This window comes from Solanum lycopersicum, chromosome 3 (assembly GCF_036512215.1).
Source record: "Solanum lycopersicum chromosome 3, SLM_r2.1".
Lineage (NCBI taxonomy): Eukaryota > Viridiplantae > Streptophyta > Magnoliopsida > Solanales > Solanaceae > Solanum > Solanum lycopersicum.
Genome location: NC_090802.1, coordinates 48,782,507 through 48,798,888, shown reverse-complemented (window position 1 = coordinate 48,798,888; position 16,382 = coordinate 48,782,507). Strand labels below are relative to the sequence as shown.

General features: G+C 34.9%; 4 protein-coding genes across 5 annotated transcripts; 2 read left to right on the top strand and 2 right to left on the bottom strand.

Moving 5' to 3' along the window:
* The first annotated feature begins 1,275 nt into the window (after positions 1–1,275).
* Positions 1,276–3,781, top strand: LOC101251758 (RPM1 interacting protein 13). Its single transcript, XM_004234981.5, has 3 exons — positions 1,276–1,662; positions 2,480–2,566; positions 3,339–3,781. The coding sequence occupies exons 1-3, from the start codon at positions 1,408–1,410 to the stop codon at positions 3,456–3,458; spliced, it is 462 nt and encodes a 153-aa protein (XP_004235029.1). The 5' UTR covers positions 1,276–1,407; the 3' UTR covers positions 3,459–3,781.
* Positions 3,782–4,560: 779 nt separating this feature from the next.
* LOC101252667 (nascent polypeptide-associated complex subunit alpha-like protein 2) lies at positions 4,561–6,477 on the top strand. The gene is made up of 3 exons (XM_004234984.4): positions 4,561–4,829; positions 5,735–5,847; positions 5,950–6,477. Exons 1-3 carry the CDS (start codon positions 4,676–4,678, stop codon positions 6,295–6,297), a joined length of 615 nt encoding a protein of 204 aa, XP_004235032.1. The 5' UTR covers positions 4,561–4,675; the 3' UTR covers positions 6,298–6,477.
* Positions 6,442–8,262, bottom strand: LOC101252368 (peroxidase 5). Its single transcript, XM_004234983.5, has 4 exons — positions 7,808–8,262; positions 7,541–7,732; positions 7,212–7,374; positions 6,442–7,131 (listed from the first exon to the last, which is right to left on the bottom strand). The coding sequence occupies exons 1-4, from the start codon at positions 8,015–8,017 to the stop codon at positions 6,719–6,721; spliced, it is 978 nt and encodes a 325-aa protein (XP_004235031.2). The 5' UTR covers positions 8,018–8,262; the 3' UTR covers positions 6,442–6,718.
* A 2,142-nt stretch (positions 8,263–10,404) lies between these two features.
* LOC101252062 (uncharacterized) lies at positions 10,405–16,007 on the bottom strand. Of its 2 annotated transcripts, none has more exons than XM_004234982.5 (6): positions 15,774–16,007; positions 14,921–15,617; positions 12,779–14,349; positions 12,050–12,226; positions 11,741–11,912; positions 10,405–11,609 (listed from the first exon to the last, which is right to left on the bottom strand). In XM_004234982.5, the coding sequence occupies exons 2-6, from the start codon at positions 15,582–15,584 to the stop codon at positions 10,666–10,668; spliced, it is 3,528 nt and encodes a 1,175-aa protein (XP_004235030.2). In that variant the 5' UTR covers positions 15,585–15,617; positions 15,774–16,007; the 3' UTR covers positions 10,405–10,665. The 2 variants fall into 2 exon arrangements, with proteins under 2 accessions (XP_004235030.2, XP_069151093.1); XM_069294992.1 differs by having other exon boundaries at positions 14,921–15,657; positions 15,774–15,983.
* Positions 16,008–16,382: the final 375 nt, after the last annotated feature.

The window sequence follows — 16,382 nt, the reverse complement described above, 5'->3', positions numbered from 1 at the left end:
CAAAAAAGTCGAGAATTAAGCAAACCCAAGTCAAGATAGTTAATGGAAAATGGAGAATTTTCAATTGGTCCACAATGACTAATTATCCAACTAAACATATAATCGTGTTACCTACTTTGATTTAACTTGTACATAGAAAATGATCTTGATTTATTTTTTAGAGTTATAGTCAAAATATTATCATGCATAAGTCATAGCATAACAATAAAATTGATTCCCCAAAAAATAAAAAATCAATTGTTATAATAAAATATCCTTATAAAAAATTATTGATAAAGAGAAATCTAATGATACTAGTCCAATTTTCAAGTTTCCCTCACCCTTTCATCCTAAAAGATCGATTAAAATTTTTTTGTAATCTATCTTTCTCCGAATCTTAAATAGAACAATAAAGCCTATTGAGACTTCATTCAAGATTCAAGATTTAACATTATTTATATTAGTATTGACTAGTGATTACTTAATTAATCAAGATTAGCTCCCATAAGTAACACTCATATCCAATTATTCCTAAAAGTACGCTTAAGTTTTCAATTCCCACCCAATAACGTTGCTATTTTCTCAATTATAATAACATGACTTCCCGTGATAGTTATGGTATATTGCATATTTAAAGTTGCAATATTTAACATATATAATGGATAATATAATAACGGTATAAAATGGACTATAAGTCCAAATTATTTTTTTTAAAAAAATAATGATGGAATATACTATATACTACCGGTATAATGTAAATGTGTATGTGTTTATTAAAAAACAATTCCTGGGAGAATAAGTTTAAAAAATTATACATATGAAAATATCGGTGCTTAGCAACATATGTATGTGATCAAAATTTATCGTAATATATAGTTTACCCTCTGAGTTAGACGTGAAATCCCTTTGACATACTTCTCCAATGTAAACAACTTCTTACTCGCCAGACTCCTTTTTACAAGTAGATTTGAATGTATGTACTCAAATCAAATCGTGGTCGCTTTACTCTTATCTCGCTTCTGTATTTGATAATTCAGATACATGAATGCAGTGTGAATCTAGTGTGATTCACATATATCTGACTTGTTATTTTGTATGGAGTTATTAGATAGTGAGATAAAGTATAATCATTTTAAACTATAACGAGAATTAGTAAATACGATAGAAAAATTTGTGTAATCGAATAGTTTCGATTTTTTGAAAAAGGAAATTCCCCTATGTTGAAACGAGGCCCAAATGCACCCCTCGCCTAACGTTTAAGCCGATTTACTCCTCTAAGAAAGGCCTCTTTGGGGGAAGAAAAGCCTTTTACGGCCCATTGTGTGTGTGGGGAATTAAAAGGTTTACTACGGCTACTCCTCTTCTCCAAAAGAAATTCGAATTTTGGGAGAAACGATCGCTTCTCCGGCTACCATCGGAACCGAGAAAATGGTTAAGAAGCTTGAAAGGTCGGATTGTGTTACTCCATTGGTAGTAGATTTATCTGATTCATCCACCGATGAAGGAACTCCATTAAGACCTGTATTCTGCCTCAAAAAGAGAGAGCAATTGAAAGAATTTGAAGAGAAAGAGGAGTGCTTTATCCTCGATTTTGATCCTTATGAATCTGTAGATATCTCAAAATTATCTGTTTCCAACAGTCGTGATGCTTCTGACCTTTCTGTTCTCGCCGAAAAAGGAGAGGTACATTTAATCTCTACGGGTTCTTTTGTTTTATTGTTTTAACCATTATTTGCCTTCAATTTCGACTTAAATTGACGGAATTGGGATTTCCCCATTAGGGCTTGGGAGAATGCTGGTTGTATTTTCTTGAATTGATCAGAATGTTTTTATTTGAATCTCTATTATATACAATTGTAGACTAGTGACTTTCTGCTAGTTTAATTTTGTCTTATCTCATATATGCAATGTAGCTGCACTTACATTTAAATGTGATTTGACGACAAGATGAACTATTTACCTCTAAATTGAACACAACATTCCCTTAGCATGAAATGAGATTGATAATCTCCTGTCAGAATTAGGGGTGAAGTGGTACAAAAGCGAACTTAATTAGTTCTTAAATGTCACAACTTGAACAGCATTATCATTAGTCTCATTTCAATAGTCTGTCCAGTGGAGTTTTTTCTTGCTACTTATTTGGGGCACAACTACCGAGTATTGTATTGATCGTGGATGATGTTCCTTAATTTTTCATCCCATGGAACAATTAAAAGGATGGATTATTATATTTTGATCTTCCTCCGTGGGCGATTCCTTATCTCTGTGTACTTATTATTTTACGTATGTATCCTTGATTCTGCTTGTAGTTGCTGAAAAGTGCTGGGAAGTTAATTTACTAGTTTTTTCCGAGAAAGGCTCCTCATTTTTCTTATATCAACCATCATTTGGCCACCAGTTTTTATTATGTGCCACTGTATAGAATTTCTTGGCCTTCAATAATCCTTTTATTCTTAATGGATTCTATGGCTGAATGATTATTGATCTTGATGGTGAAAAGGTGGCATGTCGGGACTTTCCACATCCAAGGCATGACTGCGCGAAACATCCTTTTTGGAAGACACCTCACCAGGATTACTGTGACATGGTAATATTTGTTACGTTTATTAATTATGTGAATTTTTAAATCATTAGATTAATCATTTTGGGATTCATTAGATTGGGATTGACAGATAGTTGTTGTAGTATTAAATTTTATCATCTTGTGTGCCTCTTGGATAAGAACAATTTTGTGCATCCAATTCTAGTATAATGTTCTTGCTTCAGGTATTTTAGTAGTAAGCTTCTGTTATTACTTAATCCTTTTAGCTTCTTCTATTTTAAAAGAATTGGGTAAGAGACATCTGCTGGTATATAGAAGATACTCCTGAATAACCGAATAGGGAAAACTGTTTCTTTCTAGTAATTTAAGTTGTGAGACGAGCGCTGCCAGTTATTCATTGGAACACTGTATTGGCAGAACATACAATGCTTTTTGCAAGACAAGTTTGTGGTACTAATTTCTCTGGGTTGTCTCTACCTTTATATATTTAGTATTGCCATGAAAACTTTCTGGTTTAGTTGAGAGCTAACCTGTGTTCGGTTGATGTCTGACTATTTATATGTTCAATAATTGGACTTGTTTGAAAAGAAAAAAATGTTTATCCAATCCATTTTTATATCCAAAAATGGGACAGCTGTGAATTGAAACTTCGATGAGTGTCTCTACAAACACGAAACACTCTACTGTTGTAATACAATCCTTTTTATTGTTACTCTAGTTTTACGCATGTAATACATTCTAATTCTTTATAGCTTTGTCTTAAATAGTTGTTGTAGTCTTAAATCAATCATCTTGTGTGCCTTTGGATTTGGTGCAGTGTTATTGCTATGTCTGTGATGTGGCTGCTCCTTGCAAATCCTGGATTGGGAATTCAGCCCATTGCCATGCCATGAATAATGAGGCTTGGAAAGCTCTGAGGAATGCCCCTAAAAAGTAATTGAAGAAAAAGTATTCACAACATTGCAACTTTGCTAGACTTGTAAATTTTGTGTAGTGATGGCTCGGTCGCTGCAGTATGGTTACGTACCTAGTTATGATTTGGGATATTAAGTTGGATATGATATCTGCATCTCAAAATTAAGCTAGATTTTTGTTGATATTTTGCTCAAGGTTTCTTTTGTTGCTAAAGTTCTTTTTAGCTGTAGTTATATATTGATATAGTATTTGTAGGAATTGATATAGGAGTTGTAGGAAATACTACTACATTTCTTGGGTTTCTATGAGTCCCCTTCTTTCTCAAGAACAATTTTTTTTTTTAAATCTTGAATCAATATTTTCAGGTTTAGTTAAATGAAATCAGACCAAGTAGGGCTACTTCAACCCATTTTGATACGTCCAACTCCAATCCTTACATTGCAAGCTTTATACCATCATAGGGTAATCCCAGACTACTTTGAAAAAAGAGTTTTCAATTTTCTACCTATATTTTATTTTATTCAGAAGTGATGCTAGTCTAATTCATTAGTTCATACTTGATCATTATTCATACGAAAATGCTTAGATTTATTATTTTGTCTACCTCTTAAAGATTTTATTTACATCCAAGTCGAAACGGACCAATTCACAGAACAGAATAAATAAAATCGTATTGAATTTAGTTAGGTATGATACTAGTATATCATATTATGAAACATAATATTGAAAATATAGAATCGAAATATCTAAAAAGAAACAAATAGCTGTATCAAAGAACGAGTGATTTATATTTGTCAGGCGAAATCGATTAAAGACTAACACACACATGAAATTGATGAATAAAATATAACAAATCTTTGCAATATTATTATTTGTATTCATATTATAATGGTCATGGTAGAATTTCAGAAAGCTTAAAAAAACTGACTTTAACATCGTTACTACAAAAATAAAAAGAAAATTAATTTAATTCACAGTCCTTGAAACATTGGAATTATGATTTTTTTAATCCTAAAGATGAAGAGGAGGGATTTGAATTTCATAATACTCATTTTCTTATGCAATATATTATTGAAAGATATGAAAGACAAGGTATAAATGGGCTGATGATGATATTGGGCTTTAATTACGGAAGCCCATAGGAGAGGAACCCTAGGATAAAACCTCACCATTTGTTACACTACTTCCTGCTTACGAATTTTATCCTCATCCCTCCCCTTCCATCACACACAAGTAGCCATGCCAGGTCCCGTCATCGAAGAACTCGAAGCCGAGAAGAAGATTCAGGAGGATGAGCCCATCGTGGAGGACGTCAAAGAGGAAGACGACCACGATGATGACGCCGACGATTCTGACGACGACGAAGATGATGACAAGGAGGATGGTGCCCAAGGTATTATTTTCCTGCTCCTAATCCCTTTTTTAATCAGTTGTTACCTTTCGTATAATTGTGCTTGCTGATTTATATATGGTTTGTTAGTACATTCTATTTCGACGGCATTCATTTTACCGAGTGTTTTGAAGGTTATTTGATTGGATGAGCTATTTTCCTTATGCATTGCTTTGCAATTTGTGGATAATATAACGCTTAGGGTTTGTTTGGTTAGTAGTAATAAGTTAAATGCTTAAAGCCACTGTTTTCAAAAGCTTGTTAGAAGGAGAAAATGATTCCGATATAGTATACTGACTTGTTCGAGTGTGCATTTCTAATTGTGGAATGATTAAATTGTATGATTGATTTTATTCATCCTTTTGTAGCTTGTAGTACTTCTTGCGTTGTAATTTGTTTATCTTAGAAGTTACCTGCAAGTTGAACTTTTCGTGGATAATTCAGTGCATTGAAACTATTTGGGGTTTGTTTTGGTAGTAGTAAGTTAAGTGCTTCATGCGACTGTTTTCAAAAGCTAGTTGTACAACATTTTTGTAATTCGTGATAAATGTTATGGGATTGCCAGTTTTTTGACATTGGATGATGTTATGCTAATCCATTTCTCTCTGAGTAGTCATTGGATCGCCATGATTTTGAGTATTGCATGACAGTATGTTATGTCTTTTGGTTTGGTGTATAGCTTATTAGCTATTTATGCAATACTATACTTTTCCCGGTGTGCAGTCTTGACCAGTATTGATGTTTCAAGACTCCCTGCTTATGATCCATTTTGTTTTGTTTTTCGCACAAAATTGTACATGATCTGTTTAACTTCCTTACATGGTAGTATGACATGTGAGATAACATGCCACACTGTATTATTCGTGGCAATGTAATTCTTAGAAGAATATGTGTGGAAAATGATGCAGGTGGCAATTCTAAGCAAAGCAGAAGTGAGAAGAAGAGTCGAAAAGCCATGTTGAAGCTTGGCATGAAACCTGTTACAGGGGTTAGCAGGGTCACTATTAAGAGGACCAAAAATGTAAATTACCTTGATCATTCCTTATTTCATCTTCATTGAACTTGATATATTTTTTAAAAGAATATGAATTTATGCGGATCATTTTGAATCACAATACTGCAGGTTTTATTCTTCATCTCAAAGCCAGATGTCTTCAAAAGCCCAAATTCTGAGACTTATGTCATATTTGGAGAAGCTAAGATTGAGGATTTGAGCTCTCAGTTGCAGACACAAGCAGCTCAGCAGTTTAGGATGCCAGACATGGGATCTGTCATGGCTAAGCCAGATGTGTCTGGCTCTAATGCTGCTGCGGAGGCAGATGAGGAAGAAGAGGTCGATGAGACTGGTGTTGAACCTCGGGACATTGATTTGGTCTTGACACAAGCAGGAGTGTCTAGGACCAAGGCAGTCAAGGCTCTGAAGGCCCACAATGGAGACATAGTCAGTGCCATCATGGAGCTGACCACTTAAGTATTTTTTTTAGAAAGTTTCACTTTTCAATTCGTGCTCTATGATGAATTTTGGAAGAAGTTGTGCTTTCATTCTATTTTTGTTGCCCTAGTTAATTGGTGAACCAGCTATTGAGTAGTAGTTGCATTGTAGAACCTCAATGACCAATATCAAGAAATGAAGGGCTTTCTTTATTATTTAGATTGTTTTTGAACTTTTATTTTGAACGACAATTCCATTTTGCCTGAACACAATAGCTTAAACATCACATGGTTGAAGGTATTTGCAATTACAATTTTCTGAAAGTGAAGGACATAATAATAGGGCAGCGGAGCAATACATAGTCTATTTCCCAGTACTAACTGGTTGAAAAAGATAGTGCAGAAAGTTCCAGCTTGATAGGAGCAATCCCTCTATCACCATATATATACATATATATTGTTCAGCTATTGATGACTCTACAGTTAGCTCGGATCTCTCCAGCTGTGCCTGTCAAGACACCTATTTGGCCCATCTTCGCCATTGCACTAGCAAATTTACTTTTCCAGAGGAATGGAAACCTAGCATTTTGTAGTACTTGGATAGCTGTAGTTGGATCTGTGAGAAGAGTTTGGTCGGATGTAAACAAGCCCCTGTTGGCCAGAATATCGGTGTAGTAATATTCATCAGTGGTACCGGGGCTTACAGGGTTCATTGGCACCACCAAACTTGCATCCGTGCTGCCTTCTGGACATTGCTGTTTCAACTGGGCTGCATAGGAAGGATCAAGACTGGGATCCTGGCTTCTTGTTGAGTTGAAGCTGTATAATCTGTTCCTGAAGGCCAGGCAATGAGATCGACCAATGGTGTGAGCTCCTAGACAGACATCAGAGATCAAAGACTCAGTAAAATGTCAGTGCATAAAACTTAAAACAAAGTGCTACACTGCTGCTTACCTGATAGAGTAACCATTTCTTCTTGGGTGAGTCCCATACTTCTGAAGTTTTGGGTGAGCTGGTCAACATCCAATGTAGGAGGGGGCAAACTTCTTGTCTCAGAAGCTAGTGAGATTCTGCCATCTCTTCTACCAGCTGGAACTTCATAGCCAAGTCCTCCAGTCTACAGTAATTTCAAGTGTGCAAGTAAGTAGTCCGTGAAATTCCATTAATGGGCTCTGGAGATGATAGAGTGTATGCAGGCCTTACCCTTATCCTCGTGAAGGTAAAGAGACTAGTACTTAAGATGGTAATAATACTTAATAAATCTTAATTACTAGTATACTTACTATCACTACACTATCCCTAGCTGCAAAAGCGACTATATCAGCACAAGAAACAACTCCTTCACAAACAGATTCCAACCTAGCCTTTGCACTGTCAATGACTTTGAAACCTCTAAGGCTCGGGTTATTTGCTGGTGAGTCCTTCTCAGCTGAGTTTGTTGCAGTCGAGTCAATCAGCACTGATCCATCACAACCCTATCCATAATACCAACAAGGTTATCCATTACAACAGATAAAATACATAGATTATGCAAAAATGATACGACTTACTCTAACGAAACAATCATGGAAATGCATGCGAACAAGGCCTGCAGCCACTCCCTTATTTCTAAGGAAAGCATTTGTAACCTCTTGCCTCACAATGAACTCAGCCATACTACATGAATTATCATAAAATCCCACTTGAAGTTGTGCTTCTAACATCATACACTCACATAAAACCAAGAATATTAATGCATTAATCAACATTCTTACACTCATTTTTCTTGGTAAGCTTGACTAGCTTGATCATTAATAATAGATGTCAATATATAGGCCAGCCTGTGGCTATAAACTATCAAGTGCATCCAAAGTTAACTTGTCTTGATACAATAGCTAATCTATAATATTTTAGTGCATGGTTGGAACGCAATAAGCTGTAAAATTATACTTCCACCCTCCACTTTTACTTACTCATATTTGACCTGAGGTTCTTCTTATGAAGTAATAAATATAATTAGAATGACAATTTTATTATATCGCCCTTTAAATTTAATAAATTCATTGCTTTGGAAAATGACTATAGTTAATTATAATGAGCATCTAAATTGTACAAAGTAATATTGAACATCTATTTTTAGTATCGTGGACTAAAGTTGAACGGAGATAGTAAATAATAAAATAGTATGTTTACTATATTATCCTTTGAATATAATAAATTCAATGGTTTGAAAGTGATAATTATTATAAAAAAATTCAAGTTTTTTTTTTAAAGAAATAAATAGTTAATTTTTTAATATATTGCACGAATAAAAATGGACTGAGGGAGGGAGTATATAGGTAAGCAAAGATTCCCCAATGTTTTGGAAGGTTAAGGACAACTGGAGTTGGTCAGTGATTGACTATAATTGTACGTAAAATACATTTTATTAGCTTTTTTTTCTTTTGGTTAATGTAGGAACATAATAAGCTTGACTCATCCAATCTATTTTGTTGACTTTTTTTGCATGAAAATACAAAGTGTAGTGGTTAGACATTGATTTAACCCTACATTTATGCTAATTATAGTGGATTATGCTTGCAAGTGGGTCTTTTTCTTTTACTTTACTTCTTAATTATATTTCTTTAATCAAATGTTTATTCATTGAGTTACGTTAACTACAAAAGACCTACTCCCAGTTTTAAAAAATGTACCAAAGGGTTTTTTACAAATAAGAGTATGATTTTTATGCATTAACTATGTAAAAAATATATTTACACGGTTTTATTTTATAAATATTAGTTGATAATTTGATAAAAATAATAATCTTACTTATTAGAGCTGTCAATATGTGCTATCCCTTATCCGGGCTAATTCATACAGACTTTAATATTTTACGGATCAGACCGGGCTAGCCCATTTTTGGTGTGGGCCAAAAAATGGTCGGCCACACCAAAAATGGGCTAGCCCAAGCCACAAGTACATGGGCTATTGACTTGTCGGGCCAATTCACTTTTTTTAAAATTATATTATTTTTAGAATTATTAAATTAAATTATATATTATAATTTTATAATATTGTCATAAATATCTACAAAGCAATATTACATGATGTTAACGTTACTACTTTTTAATCAAATCCACAAATAAAATTATTTTTATAATATTTATTAAGTTTTTTTTAAAGTAAAAGTATAAATATCTAAATAGAAATAATAATGTAATTGTTTTGAGTTTGGACTCTCTTTAATTTTAAATTTTAATATTATATTATATTTTTTAGTTAATTTTTATTGGCACACAGACCGGCTCTACCGATATTTCTCAAGCCTCACAAATCAGCAGACTTATTCAGGCTGGGCTAAAAAGCCCTTTTCTCAAATGGGTTAGATCAGGCCGGTCCTGCCTACTCCATATTGACAGGTCTATTACTTACCATCACAATTCACAAGTTAATATCATTGCTAATATAAAAGAAAATTCTTTACACCGTCTATGCATATATAACTTAAATCCAAGAATGAATATTATATCTTGGACCCGTGACTTGAGATTTTGCAGATATATTGGAGTTAAAACAGTATTCACTAATTAATGTTTAATGTCGGCATTTGATGGTTGAAATAAAATTTTAAACAAGGTAATATCACATGCAACCAGAAAATAAAGAATTAACGAAATTCATATTAATCTCATTTAAGTATAAATTAGCAATGGAACATAAAAAAGTTTCAAATCCGCTATGTAAATAATAAGATAGTAATTTAATTCAATTAGGATTCAGCTTGCACATTATGTGAGGTGTCCTTATCAAGTCATAAACAAAAATTATACATATTGCGTAGTAATTAACACATACAAGTAATCAGACACTTATATGGAACAAAATACATCCAGCTTATTATATGTATTATGTATATTATTAATCTTTTTATGACTCTCCCACTCCCTGTTATAGTTCCTTAAAAGAAAAACTAATGTATATATATTACTGTTCAATCACATATAACTTATAAATTGATAATCATGACAATGTTTTCTAGTGTTTATATAAGGTTGCAGGTAATCAAAACAGGTAAAATGTAATTTTCCTACATTAAAAAATATTTGCCCCCGTGTATAAAATATTTCATGCAAATTGTTTGAAATCAATTTCAGATACAAAAAAATGAATCATGCATACAGGATCCTGAACTTAAGTGAGTGTTTTCTGCATTAGCTGAAATATGTTCTCTACAAGTAGGAGCAGAATTTTAAGTACTATAGTAATGACTGCACAGGTAAGCTAGAAATAAAACGATGTGCACAACCGAGTAGCGATATAGCAGTATCAGCAAGCAGAGAATAGGAATACGTAGTGTTCTGTCTACTCTACAATATATACAGTGTATTCAGATATCGACTAGAAAGAGTAACATCAACATATCTTCGATGCGACATCTCATGAGATGTCAAACATACTCATCCTTGGCAACATGCTCCCAATCGGATGAAGAATTATCATACAAACCTGATGAGTGGTGATTTCCCAGTCTGGCCTTCCTATTTGAATGGACAATGGGATCATCCGCGACAGAGAGAAGAAACTGTTTCATGGAGTCATATCCAGAACCATCCGTGTAAGACCCAAAGGAGTTATATCCTTCACTGGAATTAATACTGTGATGATAAAAGTAAGGATCGATGACCACATTTGCTCTCTGATCGTTTGATACTTCTCCATTTATCATTCCGTGATTCTCCATATCTGCAGAACCAGCAGCAACCATGTTCAGATCTTTTTTAACCTCCATAAACGGTGAATTCAGGTTGTCCCCCCGGCGTGTTAATACATTGAATCTTGCCATAACAGAATCCTCGGCATCATTAGTGACCATATCTGGATCCTTTGTCTCCTCCATGAAAGATGAATTCAAGTTGTCTTCCCGCTGTCTTAAGATGTTGAGTCTCACCTTAACAGAATCCTCAGCATCATTGGCAATCACATCCTGATCCTTTTTCTCTCCCATGAAAGATGATTTCAAGTTCTCTTCCCGTCGTCTTAGGATGTTGAATCTTTCCATAACAGAATCCTCAGTGTCACTGGAAACTATATCAGAGGCTTTTTTCTCTTGCATGAATGATGAACTGAAGTTGTTTCCCTGTTTCCTTAGGATATTTAGTTTCATTGTAACAGAATCCTCAGAATCACTGCCAACCTTAACAGAATCATTTTCCTCTTTCATAAAAAATGATGAATTCAGCTTCTCTTCCCTTCTGTTTAAAATATTGAATCTCTCCATTAAAGAATAGTCAACGTGGACATTTTTGCTTGAAGTAGAGGGACTCTGAGAGGTAATCTTTGACGCTGAGTCATTTTTAGCTTCAGGTGCCACCGAGGAATTCAAGTTTAAGTCTGGAGAAAATTTGAAGTAAAAAACCTTATTGGCGACAGCCACATCTACTGAAACGTCTGAAACAGAATAAAGACCACAAATGCGACAGAATCACAGCACAGATACCAAACTAAACAGCTTTTAACTTTACCTTGGCTGAATCTATGCTTCTCCATTTCAATCTTCATACGGTCAAAACGAGATTTATAGCTTAAAGAACATAACTTTGCTTCAGCTTCAAGCCATAAGTTCTTGAAAAGAAGGGCTTGGGGCTGCATTCCTTCATCAGAGAGAAAGTTCTCATTGAGGACTTTCTTTATAGCCTGCAAGCCTGCCATATTAGTAGGCCAATAACATAGAACTCTGGATGGTTGGAACTCCTTCAAAGTCTCATTTTCAACATTGAATTTACAAGACCAAAATTTAAATAATAGATTCACAACTTACACATAGAGCATACCTGGACCACTTGTTCTTCATTTGAATCTCCCAAGTCATCTGCAGAAGTTAGAAGGGGTGAATTCTCAGTTTTCTTACCATTGTTCTTGCTCTTATCTTCAGGCATGGGCTGATTATCGAGGCCACAAGAATCCCGAGCAACTTCTTCCATAAACTGAGGGTTGCCTGTCTCAGTGCCCTAGAGGAGAAAATTACAGTTATCTACAAAATTAGGCTAACAAACAGGGCCTGTAAAGTCTATGCACAAATAAAGAACTTAAAACTTAGATCCAATCATTCGCACATAAAACAGAAGGGCACATAATGAAAATACCCAAAGTTCAATAAGATAAACAGTACTGACCCAGTCAAAGGCCAAAGATACACAACAATCAAAAGTCAGAAGCTGACACAAATCCTGTAAATTCGATAAGAATAATGACATACTAAAACTTAGATTCATATTCTTGCATACGAAACAGAAATGCATGATAAAAGTATTCAGAGGTCCGACAAAAAACGGACTGACCCAGTTAATAGTCAAAAGGGTACCCTACCTAATGATTGAGGTTCTCTTATTTAAACAACATTACTTCATGGACATAAGACATCCCATTCTAGTATTAAGGTCTGGAAGGAGAAATTTAATTCCACACTGGTAATGGCAATACTGCAAGTGCTTCCACAATTTGAACACATTCGACACACCTAAAAAACAAAATTAACTAGTTTGCTCTTCCTGAAAACGTACCATATAAGAGCGGTGAGATTCTTTGAGCCTTTCAAAAGTGTCATGCTCGGTAACCATTGTATCTTTTGTTTCAATCTTCTTAACAGTACATGCACCCAGATTGGTAATTGCACTCTTAAGGGTGTCATAGTCTTGACCCTCCAGTAGACATGCATTAGGCAAGCATTGAGATTTAAGTAGTTCCGAAAGGTTATGAATTGCATGCACAAGTGTTTGAACATCCAGCTTTGGACTTGATCCCATTTGATATGGTTGGGCCTGCTTGGCATCTTCTTGAGAAGCTGGCGAGCGTAAAACATTTTCTGCAGCATCTAGTGCAACTACTCCACCTTCTAATGTGTCATTGAGGTTCAAACCAGTGTGCATATAACCTTCAGGCAAATTATGCTTTTTGGGTCCATATTGGTGGCAATCAACACTAAGGTGCTCGCCCCAGGAATATTGTTTTTGACAATCATTTTCAGAGTACTGAGGTAGACTATATCCTTTGCTAGGCTTGTTCAGATCTTCAGAAAATTTAAGTATCACACCATTGCTGGACAGATCCACAGGCACAAATGTTCCTTTTGTGACATCAATGGTCCTGAGTTCTTCGGTGGTGTAGTTATTAGTAACAGTGCCTACTGAAGGAACAGAAAGACCATTTCCAGCATATACATTATGGTTATGCAGATTTTCCTCACCGAGTTTCTTTAAGGAAGTTTTCCCTGAATATTCTGCTGGAGGAAATAAATGATTGCTTTGACCAAAATCAGAGAATTCTACTTTGCTTGTTAAGATGCACGGGCTTGGAGCTTCAACAGAGTCGCTGAGAGAAACACGAAAAGCAGGAGCACCTTTCCAGCAGGGTGAATCTACATTTGGGTTATGAAGATCTAGAGCATCTGAACATTTCTCAGCAGAAGTCACAGGTGGTGCACTAGCGCAAGGAGCTTGAGATCCAGATCTTTCTTTAACTGCAATCTCTATGCTATTGCTGCTACAAGGACGGGTCGAGCACAGATTGTTAACTGACGACGATGCAAAAAAATTGTTTTTGATCTTGTCAAAGTCCGACGGTGTGCTTGAGCCCAAGGAAAACTCTTTGATCGGAGAATCTATTGGTAACCGAGTTTCCTGACTCTTTAACACGTTACAGACATCTGATTTCTCAGTGTTTGTAGCTCCAGTTTTGCAAATATCCACATTTTTGTGCAAGTCTATCTTAGGTGCGAAGAAACGGCTTCCAGAAGGTGCTGGTCTGAAAACCAATACAGGAGAAGATTTTGATGTGGATGTAGTATCACGGGGACAAGAATCAAGGGGTTGGAAGAATTTCCCATGTGGAGTAAAAGGGTTTTTATAGTTCAAGTAATTACTAGAAGACCCTAAAGAAAGACCCACTTGGCAAGACACGGGGCTAAATGAACCCATAGCTGTTTCTGAAGTAAGAGACTGGTAGATTGGTTCTTGAGTGAGATACGATTTGGCATCCATATGTCCTATACTTGATGGCCCAGTATATACTCCATCAATAAAATTTGCAGCACCAGAATTTTCTCTAGGTATGTTCGCACCTTCAAGGGAATTACCTACAAAATGACAGACATCAAAAGCCTCAATCTGATAGTGTTATTGCAACAAGTTTAGACAATTAGAAATTGCATGAATCAGACACGTAGAAGTAAAAGACATTTAACTCCGTGATATGAATAATTCGTCATTGACATAAGAAGTTGAAATGGATTTCGTAATCGATGAAAATTTTTAGGTCAGGAATAGTACAATAATACTCATCGACTGAATTAGATTTCTTTCTTTTTTTGGAAGAAAAAAAAACTACAACAGTACTTCGGTAGTGAAAAGCAATTAAAAGATTATTACAATAACAAGCACGAGACATTGAATGGTTAAAACCCATACAAGTCAAAATTGACATTCTAAATGCAAATATAACAAAAGTTAGATACACTCAGAAAGCAAATTCACACAGATAAACCAAAGACCTGTACAGCTTAGTAATATATTCAAAACAATAAAAATGCTGAAATTATAAAGCTGCACTATGCCAGAAGATATACATTCACATCAATGTTCAATTGTATAAGGAATACATTGTAATTTGGAACAATGAGACTACAGATAAGAACAAAAGGAAATTACCTTTAGACATGCAATTCCTGTAACCATATGAAGCACCAACATTAACATTCCCCGAGGAAAAACTCCCATCAACTCCTTTCTTCTCTTCTTGCTTCCCATCAGCCACTTTACTAAAAAAACTCCAATGCGGGTATTCCAAACCAGACAAGGTCTGGGTATAATCAACTTGCGAGGAGGATGCATCCACATGAATATTACCAGAATTAGGCAAAACATCAAGCGAAGGTTCATTGAAAGCCGATGAGGGGTGTTCATTGCTCACTAAGGAAGGCACATAAGCGGCATAATATCCCTCACGGCCAAACGAATAGGTTTCAGTCGAAGCATTAACAGTTGGGTTTGGAGTTGACCAAAAGTGACTACCTGGTTCCACTGAATCAGCAGGGGTAAACTCAGGTGATAAAGGCATATTACAAGTTGTGGGCACAGAATCAGTAACTGAAGGGAAAAAATTGTATCCAGTGGGTGATGGGTCAGCAGCAGCATACTGCCATGACTGTCCAAATGGTACTGTACCGGTATAGGATGAATCACTGAAATTCAACAATTGGGTTGAAACCGTTTTGGAATTGGACCGATCAACAGTAAAAGGTGGAGCTAAAGGTGATAAATTGGAGAAGGATGATGAGGAACCCCCATTACCGAAAGACCCTAAACCCATCATCTTTTGAATGAGTCAAAACAATATTTCAATCCACTGATCAAAACCCAAAAAGCTTTAATTAGTCTAAACAATTCTGAAAAACAAACAATAGTATCAAGAACAGGTAAAAATTCAATCTTTTTGACCAGAAAAACAGGAATTAGAAATCGAAAACTCAGATATTATAGAATGAAATTGAAGAGAAAATACCAGAGTAGAAATAGTAAGGCATAAGGAGTTTGAGAGAGACTCTTCACTTTGGGTCTTGTGCCTCTTTCGTCTTCCCAAACTATAGTGCTGAAATTTGGCTTATTCTGTTTTCGGTATACATCTTTTCTTGGTTTCCTTTACTTTCAAAATTACCATCTTGCCCTAAACATCTATTCCACACCCGGCGAAGAAGCCGAAGTTAATGTAATCAGCTATCATAATACTTTCCTCTGTTTATCTTTATTCGTTCATATTTATACGTTAAATAATAATTAAATTTACGGCAATACATTATAAGAAATCAAGGATACATTTATAATATTAGATTTTAAAAAATAAGTAAAAATGAATGAAATTTTAAAATAAATATTATTTTAGACAAAAGGCAATAGAATTGACTTAGTAAATTATATTTTATATTTATTATTTTTCCTACTAAACGTTAAATGAACTAAAGTAACACTTATTATGATATATGAATTTTTTTTACACTTTTTAGTGCCTTAATTAATTGAAATGTGGAATTTTACTGAATAATACTTTCCTCTGTTTATCTTTATTTGTTCATATTTATACGTTAAATAATAATTAAATTTACGGCAATACATT

Excerpts from the sequence above, each read along its gene's own strand:
- LOC101251758 (XM_004234981.5), top strand. The coding sequence starts at position 1,408 with ATGGTTAAGAAGCTTGAAAGGTCGGATTGTGTTACTCCATTGGTAGTA. Across the intron at positions 1,663-2,479 it reads TTCTCGCCGAAAAAGGAGAG|GTGGCATGTCGGGACTTTCC; the intron begins GTACATTTAATC and ends GATGGTGAAAAG. Across the intron at positions 2,567-3,338 it reads ACCAGGATTACTGTGACATG|TGTTATTGCTATGTCTGTGA; the intron begins GTAATATTTGTT and ends GATTTGGTGCAG.
- LOC101252667 (XM_004234984.4), top strand. The coding sequence starts at position 4,676 with ATGCCAGGTCCCGTCATCGAAGAACTCGAAGCCGAGAAGAAGATTCAG. Across the intron at positions 4,830-5,734 it reads CAAGGAGGATGGTGCCCAAG|GTGGCAATTCTAAGCAAAGC; the intron begins GTATTATTTTCC and ends AAAATGATGCAG. Across the intron at positions 5,848-5,949 it reads CTATTAAGAGGACCAAAAAT|GTTTTATTCTTCATCTCAAA; the intron begins GTAAATTACCTT and ends ACAATACTGCAG.
- LOC101252368 (XM_004234983.5), bottom strand. The coding sequence starts at position 8,017 with ATGAGTGTAAGAATGTTGATTAATGCATTAATATTCTTGGTTTTATGT. Across the intron at positions 7,733-7,807 it reads TCCATGATTGTTTCGTTAGA|GGTTGTGATGGATCAGTGCT; the intron begins GTAAGTCGTATC and ends TATTATGGATAG. Across the intron at positions 7,375-7,540 it reads CTAGGGATAGTGTAGTGATA|ACTGGAGGACTTGGCTATGA; the intron begins GTAAGTATACTA and ends AAATTACTGTAG.
- LOC101252062 (XM_004234982.5), bottom strand. The coding sequence starts at position 15,584 with ATGATGGGTTTAGGGTCTTTCGGTAATGGGGGTTCCTCATCATCCTTC. Across the intron at positions 12,227-12,778 it reads AATCTCACCGCTCTTATATG|GGCACTGAGACAGGCAACCC; the intron begins GTACGTTTTCAG and ends TTTCTCCTCTAG. Across the intron at positions 11,913-12,049 it reads ATGAAGAACAAGTGGTCCAG|GCTATAAAGAAAGTCCTCAA; the intron begins GTATGCTCTATG and ends GCAGGCTTGCAG.